Below are 10,449 nucleotides of genomic sequence, written 5' to 3' on the forward strand. Positions count from 1 at the left end.
CGCGTGAGCTCATCCGCGGGGGGGGGCGGGGGGAGAGGGAGGAGGGCGGGCGGCTGCCACGGCAACCCGGGGGGGGGGAGGAGGAGGGGGCGGGGCCGTGACGCCAGCACCGCCCTGACGCGCCCGCGCGTCACCGCCCGCCGGCGGCTCCGCATTGGCGGCGGGGCGGGGCCGGGGCGGGGCGGGGCCGGGCAGGGCGCCCCCGCGTGGAGGGCGGGAGGCGCCGGTAACACCGGGGAGCGATCGAGCCCCTCCCCTCCCCTCTCGCCCCGCCCCGAGGTTGGCGGGGGACGGGACGGCCCCAAAGACCACGCCTCGCCTCGCCTCGCGACGGGGGAATGACGGCAGCGGACGTCACGGCCGGGAGGATGACGTCACGGCGAGGCCGCCGCGGCCGGGCGCCGCCTAGGGGCCAGGCCAGCCGGAGCACCTGGGCGGAACTTCGGCTGCGCGGCCGGAAGCGGAGCGGGGGGGAGGGGGGTGGGCAAACAGCGGTTGGCGGGCTGTCAGCGGCGGAAGTGGAAGCGGCGGCGGCGCAGGCGCGGTGGCAGCCGGGGCCGAGGGGAGGGAGGCGCCCGCCCGAGAGCGCCATGGAGTCGCGGGGGGAGCCGCAGCCGCCGTGAGTGTCCGGGGCGAAGAGGGGGCGCCGGGACCGGGACCGGGACCGGGCAAGGGCAAGGGCAAGGGCAAGGGCAAGGAAAGCGGCCCGGCCACACCGGGGGCGGAGCGGGGAGGCCTGGGCCGCGCCCCGCGGTTGGGCTGGAGCAGGGCTCCGGAGCTGGGCTGGGCCGGGCCGGGCCGGCGGCTGAGGGGGGGCGGGAGGAGGGAGCCGGGTCGCCTCCCCCAGCGGGGAGAGACCGCCCGAAGCGGCGGGGAGGAGGAGGAGCCCCCTCCGGCAGAGCGGGGGCGGCGGCGGCGGGAAGCCGTCCTTATAAACTCGGCCCCGCCATGATTGGCACCTGGGCGCTGGCGCTGCCTCCCAACCTGCGGCTCCCGCCGAGGAGGAGCTGGGCCCCGGCCTCCCCCCCGCCCCTCCGCCCCCCTTCGTTCAGCCCAGGGCCGCCGCTGCTGGCCGGCACGGACCAGCTTCGGGAGGAAGGGCCGGATCTGGGGCTTGCCCGGGGCCGTAGCCGGAGGCGTCAACCCCCGTCCCCTTCCTGGTGTAGATCCTTCGGGATCGAGGCCGGCGCGATGCGCTCTCCCCCGGAGCCAGCTAATCCTGCTGAACTGCGGAGCTCAGTGGCCGTAAGCTGGGAATCTTGATACTAAGAGGAGCTAATCCTCCGGCCGTGAGCCGTTAGGATCACACCGGCAAAGCTCTGCGTAGCAGAGGTGCGCTTTTGCAGGGCGTCCTTGGAAATGAGCTTATTCTGTGGGTTTTTTACAGTATGTCGTGCTCGCCTGCCTCCACTGCCTGGTCGGTAGAAGGCTGTGGAGCGGGTCTGGCATGGAGGAAAACGCGTTCTGTCGTTGGCCAGAAGTCACCGCACGTAGGAACAGGCATCAGTTGTCCGTGGGGAATGCCGGGAAGTGCAGCGGTTCCCAGCCAGCCAGCTAGGCTGCTGCGAGGAGCTCATCTGACACGTTCTCTCCGCAGGAACAGAATGAGCCAGGGGGATGCCAACCCGGCAGCAGTGCCACATGCCGCTGAAGATATTCAGGGAGATGACAGGTGGATGTCACAGGTAAGGCTTCTTGGGTGGGGGGGGGTCTGATGGGCAAGTGCTGACCCTGAGGGTCACACATTACAAGACGTGTCTGTCTTGTAATGATGAATCAAGGCGAAAAGCAGCTTCGTTGCATGACCTGAAAGCTGCCCTGCAAAACCGTTTCAGAAAATACCCCCGTCAGCCCCTTAGCAGGCAGAAATCGCCAACCCTTTTGTCAAACAGAGCGTGGAGCAGCACTTTCCAGCGTGTCGCTGCACCAGGGAGTGGCAAAGCTAAAACTAGCAGTGGCTAAGTGCCTGGTGTGCCCATCCCTTGCTGCAACGCTTCCTCCTAGGCTGGGAGATATAGCCGGAGGACACTCGCTGCAGCAACTAGCCATTCATTTCTCTCTTTGGTAGTCGCTGAATCTAACGGGCATCTGACAGGCTCATGGCTGATGTGTGTGTAGTGCGTAGAGTAGACGCGATGCTGGTCCTGCCGGAACCAAGGCTGTTGTGGGGGTTGGGGTAGTTGGGAGGAGCATCCAGGGGTTGATGGCTTAACACAGAGAAGGGTGTTGGAAGGAACAGCACGGTTCGGCAGCAGGGGAAACCAGCCGGGCAACCGTCTCTTTCCATCCTGCAGCAGCCACGCCAACGAGGAACTGTCAGGTGGAGCTTACCTTACTGCTTTCTTTCACCAGCACAATAGGTTTGTCTTGGACTGCAAAGACAAGGAGCCCGATGTGCTCTTCGTGGGTGACTCCATGGTGCAGTTACTACAGCAGTATGAGGTAACGTTAAAGAAAGGAGGATGGTGGGGTTATAGGGATTAGATTGGTTCTTTCTCAAATCGGGTAACTGATAGTGACGTGTAACACCAACAATTTCTGCTGTTCCAATTTTTCTGCCATCCTTTCCAGTTTATTCTGCCCTACTTCCTTAACTTCCCAGTGCTTGTACAAGGCCTTGCCAAGCTACACGCAGTCTTTCTCTGAAGCCAGTCTTTGTCTGAAGCCGTTACTGACCGCCTCCCGATTTCCAAACCCCCTTCAACATCTCTGTGGGTGTACCTTGCGTGGGCAGAACACGTTTAACCCCTTAGCATCTGGGGTGCTACAGGCATCAGCATGCTGGCTTTTCTCTAAAACTCCATCGGAGTGAAGCAGTGTTCTGCTGCTCTGCCGCGGTGGTGACAGAGCAGCTTTATTCTGCAAGAGCTGCCTCCATTTTTTCTAGTTTTGTTCCCTGTTGATGAAAAGGATTCCTTCAGGTCATAGACACTTTCTTCAGCTGCCCTGTACTTAGGGAAGCTGGGGACACGGTGCTCTGCAACAGATCCAGCACCCTCTGTGTCTCTGAGGAGTTGGGCAAATAGCTGCTCGAGGGAACTTCCCCTTCCTTTGTGCTGGGACTGAGTGCTTGAGCATCAGCAGCTCCGTCTCTTCAGGACCTCCAAGTAAAGCCCAGTCCTGTGTTTAAATGCCCTTTATGGAAGGGAGTTTTCGGAGGAAGTCTCCTGGCTATTTTTAGTGTCCTTGAAGACATTGCTTGTCTGTGTAGTATCTTTCATTCACCACCAGGATGCTGCTCTGAAATAGCAAATTGATTTCTGGTTGCAGATATGGCGAGAGCTCTTCTCACCCCTTCATGCACTGAATTTTGGGATTGGTGGAGACACCACAGGTCATGTTCTATGGAGACTGAAGAACGGTGAACTGGAGAACATTAAACCGAAGGTATAAGCAGAAAACCAAATCTGGCAGCCCTGCGTTAACTTAGAGGAGACTTCAGCACTCAAGCGCTGCAGAACTGAGTGAGCCGTTACTGTTAGAGCTTTTTGTTTGAGCAGCCGTTGGTTGAGTGTGCGTCAGGTGTAGAAATGCGTGTGGCTGACCCAGAAGTGTTTGGGAACAGAGCTGCACGTCTCCTAGATGGGCTTTACGCTGCTGAATGTGCAAATCGGAGGACTTCATCAGTAAACAGAGCCGACCTCCCAGTCCTAGCAAAAACATCGATCTGGCCTACGATTTACCGTAGCTTGGAGTTGCAGTCTGTCCCTCAGGCCCAAGGTGTATTCTCGGCCTCTAGAAGAGGATGCGGAAGTATTTGATAAGTGGTAGCAAAGGTTTTCAGGACGTGTGGTGAAGAGCAGCTTCCCAGCCTGCACCTACAGTTGCAGCCCAATTGCGAGTGGCCATACTGAAAGCGGCGGACAGTGCACCAAGTTGCTGTTACGCCACGCGTACCCCAGGGAGGGAGGCAGCGGAGCTCATACTCGAGCTTACAATCTTTTCAAGCAAAAAGTGGAGCTGTACCATTGTCTCTGCCCTGAAGGAGCTTACACTATACTGTATAACTCTATGTTACCCTCTTTTTGACCAGCGTAGGCTCTTGCAGGTACATTGGCCAAGATGGGGTGGGCTCAGGCATCTCTTAGGCTGTCCAGAAAAGTTTCCGTAGTGGCAGCTCATCAGTCCTGAGGGCCAAAGCAGAAGCTCGTAAGGCACTCTGCAGAAATCAGCACAACTGACAGCTGAAGACCTCTTGCAGTCTTGAGTTTAGCCTTAAGCCTGACTATTCACATAGCTTGCTGGTCACAGGTGATGTGTACAGAGGGTTTTCAGGGTCAGCAAGCCTATTACAACTTGTTGTGACAAAGTTGCCAACATTTTTTTTCTCCTTGTAGGTCATTGTTGTTTGGGTTGGAACAAATAATCATGAAAACACAGCAGAAGAAGTAGCAGGTGGCATTGAGGCGATTGTGCGCCTGATAAACAGCCAGCAGCCACAGGCCAAAGTTATTGTACTGGTATGTTTCTTGGAGCACTGGGAAAACCAACTGGTCGGAGGAAGCCCCGTGTTCTCTGTACCGTGCCTCTGCGCTACTGGGAGTTACTGATCGTTAGCGGGGAGGGCAGGTGCTTTATCTAGCTTCTGCTTTCTGTGTGCCTCCCCTTGTTCACCTGGCTTTGTAAAAGTCATCCTTTCGGCCCCTCCAGAGGCAGCTGTGATCGTTCCCATTAGCGGCATTGCTGTCCCACTTAGAAATGGCGTGGAAGAAGTCCTGTGAGGGGAACATAGGTGCCCAGATCAGAGCCAGCACTGGAAATCCTAGTTGGTTTCCTTGCCTCGGCAGCTTAGCTGGTGCCTCTCTTGTTGAGAAGCTGGGTGATGGCATTCAGTACAGTGCTGAAAGTGCACAGAAAGAGCAGAAAGTGATACATTTAAAAAAAAAAAAAAAAAGACAGACAAAAGAAAGCGGGTGCCTTGCCAGCTGTGCTTACAGCTCATCTGGCGCCTTCAGTTGCATTTCAGATTAGGTCTGAACAGACAAAGTCTGATTCAAGGGATGAGCTCCCCTTGACACAAACGTCTAAGTCTTGAAAGGCTGCCTGAATTGGAAGGGAAGGCAGGCATTGTTAGGCCATTGCAGTCATATGAAGCTCTTTTTTTGCCTCCTTCTTATGCCAGGGCCTGCTACCTCGTGGAGAGAAGCCAAACCCGCTGCGGCAGAAGAATGCCAAGGTGAACCATCTGCTAAAAGCCTCGCTCCCCAAACTGCCCAATGTCCAGCTTCTGGACGTGGACGTCGGCTTCGTGCACTCAGACGGCACCATCTCGTACCACGACATGTTTGATTTCCTGCACCTGACAGGAGGGGGCTATGCAAAGATCTGCAAACCCCTCCATGAACTGATCATGCAGCTGCTGGAGGAGACCCCCGAGGAGAAACGAGCTGCCCTGGCCTGAGTAGCTGATGTCAGCATTAACAGCATCATCCAGCCCATCAGATCAGTTCTGTCACTGGCACTACAGAGTCCTTCTTTCTTAAAGCACTTTCCATTGTAGAATGTTACCGGATGTTCGTACCTAGTGTTTTGAGGGGGAAGGCTAATGTTTAACTGGTCTTGTACATATGAGGGCCGGCTTGGTTGGTTTTATTGCAGGAGGAAATTAGCTGAAGAAGAATTTTACTTTTAAATCATTCCTCATTTAAACCGAGAACAGGACTGTCACTCTGTGCCCCTCTCATGTCTTGTTGCTCTGTGGTTGTCCTAGAACCCTCGTAGCCTGTCTCTGACAGCCCGTGCACACCCCCTGCCTCACTGGTCCTGGCCGTAGGGATTGTGCTCTGTGTATTAGCCTGTGAACAAGAATCACATTCCACTTGCAAAAGCCAGAACAGATGCATTTTTCCAAACTCGGTCCCACCATTGAAAGTTTTGGGGATTGTTTCTTTCTTTTTTGGGGGGGGGGGGGTGTTAAGTGACACGTGTTGCTTTCTCACTCCTTCTTTCTGAAGCAGCATGAAACTGGAATTCAGAAATGTAAAGAAACAAACGGTTAACCGAACTGCTGTACCACTCCCAGGTGCTGGTTCTTGTGCTTCTTTCACCATGCCTGATAGCTGGGGCACCTTTCCTCCTCCCACATAGCTTTCCCCAGGGGCAGTCTTGTTCTGGTGCTGCTGGCTGTCCTGTTCTCTGCTCCTGTCTGCGTGTCGTGTCGCTGGCTTTTAACAGTTGCTTGGTTTAGGATTTTAATTGCCCAGTAAATGCTACGCAAGGCAGTCACTTCCTTGCTAGTCTAGAACCAATGTTTCATTCCTCTGAGATGCCTGTGCCACAGGGCTCTTTGCGGTGCCGTTCATTGTTGGTTGTTTTGGGTTTATTTTTTTAAGTATGACTGTTACCTCCTTTTTTGTCTAAAGGAAGCCCATATGAATAGCCCCTGTCTGCAAGGCCTAAATCAGTCTAAAGCTTTACAGATTCCAAGGTGTATATTTCTTTATTGCTTCTGTTTTACGTGTATAAACATTTTATTCGAGCAACTATGGCCTCTTAGAGTAAAAAGTGAAGTCAAGGCATAGCTTTTCCTGCCCTGGACGCTGCTCTTCGCCTCTAGCCAAGGGAGCCAGAGGGGCAGGTGCCCTCCTACTGGGGCTGCAACTAGGAGGGGGTTTGGTTTGGTTTTTTTTGTTACAAGGGCGAGTTGTAGTCTACTAACCATGGTAGGAAAACAGCCTTTCATTTAGAAGGAAAGGTTCTCTTGTTCAGAAAGAAACTGGTTTGGACCCAAAAGGCAGAGCCCTAGTTGAATAGATAACTCTACTTGCAAAGAAAACACTTCTAAAGAAAGTCTGTTCCTCCTCAGCTTACCTGCTGGAGTCAGAGCACAGCAGTGCTGTGCAGACCTCGCCATGGTTCGCGCCCTGGTAGCTGGCCGAGAGCTGCCAGCACAGCTCTCTGCCCTTCTTCCCACCTAAGCGGGCTCTGCGGTCAGGTGTGCTTATCCTGGCCGGTAAACCGGAGAGGAATGGATAGCTTCTTAGCAGGCACTTCATACCGTGTTCTGAACAAGGGGTGTTTAGGTGTCGGGGCTGCTTGCTGTGTCCCGCTGCAACAAAGTACGTAGGTACTGTATATAGTCTGTTTGCCCTTTTTTATAATGAAGGGTGCTGGTGTTGAATGCAGTCTATAACCTAGCATTAAGGAATACTTTACTGTCCCCACTACGTTCCCTTCTTCCTGTAGACTTGATCGTAGCAGGATTTCTGCCTGGATTGCATGCATAGTGTGTGTTTTGTTTCCAGTATATGTGATCTACACACAGATGAAGGAAAGATGAAGCGTTCCGCTTGCCAGGATCAGAAGTAGGAAGTTTTGGAGTGCTGTGGTAGAGGAGAGAGTACGGTCCTGCCCCCACGAACCCAACTAGGGACGCACTGCTCCCTGAGGCTTGCTCTGGAGCTCTGCTGCCTTGCAGGACGGGCTTTAAGGGAGGGTTGCTCGTGCTGCCGATAAGGTGCTGGCTGGAGAAGCTGGAGCAAGGGAGAGTGGGAAAATCAAGTGTTACAAATATGCTGCAGTGGAGGATTCCTGGAGAAAGGGCTTCTCCCACCCCCTAGGCACCCCTTAGGGAGATGGGATAGAACACGTTCCGCTCCCTCTGAGCTTTTCGGGTTTCTGGGCTTGTGCGAAAAGGCAGTATGCTACTTTAATCTATGCATCATCCCTGCTTCCCTCCCTGCTGTCGCTGCGTTTGGCTCGAGAGATGCTAACCAGGAATGTACTCTCCAGAAAAAAGCTCTGCCTTCTCAACTCAGCGGCCGAGGCTGTGCTTAGCTGTGAGTCAGCCCCTCTTGGCGGGGTGCCGAGCGGACCAGGAGGTTTGGCAGGCTCCCGAGCCTTTGGCAGCGTGACTTGAGCCAGCTCTGCTTAGGCTTGGCTTGCTGAGGTGCTGTGCTTGGTTCAGTGCTCCCCTCCTTCTCTGCTCCCCTAACCCCCTCGGGGACTGCTGGCACTGCGTAATGAAAGCAAGGACGGCTTCCCCTCCACTCAGACTTTGCTCTGCTCGTCGCCGCCTAGTAAGAAGCTGCCCCACTCACAGCTGCGAGGTTTTGGGGTTCTCCCTCCTCGCTGATTTCATACTAAAAACCGAGTGCCTCGTCACAGGAGACATGACGTAGAAATGCTTCAGTGCTGGCTCTGGGTGACCGATGTCCCCTGGGGTTGGGGCTGGGCTCCCCCTGGCTGGCCACCGGGAACCATGTCATTGTTAAGGGTTGGCTGGAAAGGAGCCGGCCCTGTGAGGCTTCTCCCACCATCAACAACCCAGCTGCATTTGACAGCTCTGTGCTGGAGCCAGCCATCTTCTCTGTGTGAGCGTTGCCGGTTGCAGGTTTATCGCAGCAGAGAGAAAAAACAAAAGATGTGAAAGGACAGAAAGAGTCTTTGGTGACTTGCCGGGGGGACAGGAGGACGACTGCAGGATGGAACCTGCGAGGAGGAAAGCCTGTACTGTGCGTGAAAGGAGGCCGTGCCCTCCCTCTGCACTGCTTGCCCGCAGGTACTGCCCTCTAACCGCTCACTGCCCTGAACCTTCCTTCCCCGGGACAAAAAAAATTGTCATTCTGCTTTGGCAAAAATGCATCGGCTGGTAGAGCTCACTCTGTTAGTGCATATTTCGATATAAATGTCAATGTTTCACCCCACCGTGTTGCAGCGTGTGTGTGTGTGTGTGTGCCTAGGCACCCGCGTCTCGCCTTTCTTCCCTCTCTGTGTCAATGACTCTGTTTGGTGTCTGCGGGGACCAGGGAGGTGCTGCCCCACACGGAGCTGCCAAACCATCCTCCCCCTGGCTGCACTCACAGCGTTCCCTCCCTAGGGGGGCTTGGGAGTCATACTCTGCTGGCTCCTCGCTTACTCTGTTCTTTTCCCCGCTTGGCTGGGGGGCTTTTCTTTCTTTGTTTTTCCTCTCCTTGCACTGTGCGCAGCTCAGGTCCCGTACCCAAAGCTGTAAGCAAGGTTCTGTGGGTGAAGGTAACTGGTACTTTGGCCCTTGACGGGATGTCGGCTTGTCTTTGATGATGCAGTGATTTCTCTTTAATAGCCCTGACATGAGCAGGGAATGCACATCACCACGCAATCCAGCTTACAGTCATCCCAGCAGAAGCTTGACTCGAGTTTGAGCAGCAGCTTAGGAGTCGGTTGGAGTTCTGCTTCCAGCTCCTGCATGGGTGTCCGTCTGTCCCCGAGCAAGTCATTCCATCCGCTGTCAGCGTCACCACCTGTAACCTGGAAACAACACGCAGACTGTCCGAAAAGTGCTTTGGGATCCTCGCCGAGAGGACCTATAGAAATAAAGTGCACAATAGCAGCAGTGCTCGTCTCTTTACGTTTGTCCCACAGAGAGCAGAGGGAAACCGGCGGCAGGGTGTTGGCTGTCACTTTGAGCCTAGAAGATGGCTTTCTGCGGCATTACGTGGGGCTGAGCTGTTTCGGCAGAGCAATTAAAACCCGGAAACCCCATCACAGGCACGTAAAGCGTGACATGCGTAGCCACGGAGCCTGTGGAGAGGGGGACCTATATGTGGGAAGCTCATCAGCAGCTGGGATGGGGGGTCTTGGCAGAAGATGCGTGATAAAACACAGTGTGGCATCGCTCCCACTTCCGCAGTGGAAAAACTTCAAATTACCTTGAATTACTGCAACCCCTGGTGACGGAGGGTGCCGCAAAGGTGAGGGGAGGCTGGGGGACCCCCTGCACAGAAAGCCAGAGGGGAGGGCAGGAAGGGGAGAGGCACCCATGCATTCGTGGTGCCTCGCCTGGCAATGAACTTTGCCATGCCCCCACGCTTGAGGACATTGGTGGCCAGGCGGCTGGGTGAGTGGCTGGAGCGGGTGGCCAGAGAGCCACCCGGCGTCGCTGGTGCGGGACCCCGGCCAGGGAGGAGTTCTTGAGCCGGGGCTGGTTATGGCTCCTGCGTTGCCTGCCTTGCCATTACTGCAGCAGCTCGTCTATGCGGACCAGGTGGCTGCAGCAAGCCATCTGAGCCCACTTCTGGGAGCCGGGGGGTCAGCAGCATCCCTGTGGCACCCATTGGTGCTGGGGCCAGCTCGGGTCACCGGTGGGGGCAGTTGGCGGCGGGTGTGCTGGAGCACAAGAACGCTGTGAACGAGGCTGCCAGCAGCAGTCGATGCCTCCCGCCGCTGCCGGCTGCAGGGGCGAATGCAGCGCTGGGGCTAGGGGGACCTCGCTCGCTCCCGGCCCCCTCCCCAAGCCGGGGGCTCGGCAGGCGGGACGGGTCCTTATCCCATCCGAGGGACTCCGGCAGCCTCTGTGTGACCTGAGGGGCTGCTCGGGGTGGAGGGCGGCTGTCCCCACGGGGTGGGGGCTCCCCTGTGGGACAGGCCTTACTCTATGGGGCCCTGTCTAGGGCAGGGGCTCCCCTGTGGGACAGGGCTTCCCCTGTGGGGTCCTATATAGGGCAGGGGCTCCCCTGTGGGACAGGGCTT

General features: G+C 56.1%; 1 protein-coding gene across 1 annotated transcript; it reads left to right on the forward strand.

Annotated features, from left to right (window-relative positions):
• The first annotated feature begins 495 nt into the window (after positions 1-495).
• PAFAH1B2 (platelet activating factor acetylhydrolase 1b catalytic subunit 2) lies at positions 496-9,313 on the forward strand. Its single transcript, XM_069787902.1, has 6 exons — positions 496-619; positions 1,598-1,685; positions 2,353-2,442; positions 3,271-3,387; positions 4,338-4,460; positions 5,123-9,313. The coding sequence occupies exons 1-6, from the start codon at positions 591-593 to the stop codon at positions 5,399-5,401; spliced, it is 726 nt and encodes a 241-aa protein (XP_069644003.1). The 5' UTR covers positions 496-590; the 3' UTR covers positions 5,402-9,313.
• The last annotated feature ends 1,136 nt before the right edge of the window (positions 9,314-10,449 follow it).

This window comes from Haliaeetus albicilla, chromosome 7 (genome assembly GCF_947461875.1).
Source record: "Haliaeetus albicilla chromosome 7, bHalAlb1.1, whole genome shotgun sequence".
NCBI classification, from domain to species: Eukaryota; Metazoa; Chordata; class Aves; order Accipitriformes; family Accipitridae; genus Haliaeetus; species Haliaeetus albicilla.

Coding starts and splice junctions, on each gene's coding strand:
- PAFAH1B2 (XM_069787902.1), top strand. CDS start 591: ATGGAGTCGCGGGGGGAGCCGCAGCCGCC. Junction 620..1,597: donor CGGGGGGAGCCGCAGCCGCC/GTGAGTGTCCGG, acceptor TTCTCTCCGCAG/GAACAGAATGAGCCAGGGGG. Junction 2,443..3,270: donor AGTTACTACAGCAGTATGAG/GTAACGTTAAAG, acceptor TTCTGGTTGCAG/ATATGGCGAGAGCTCTTCTC.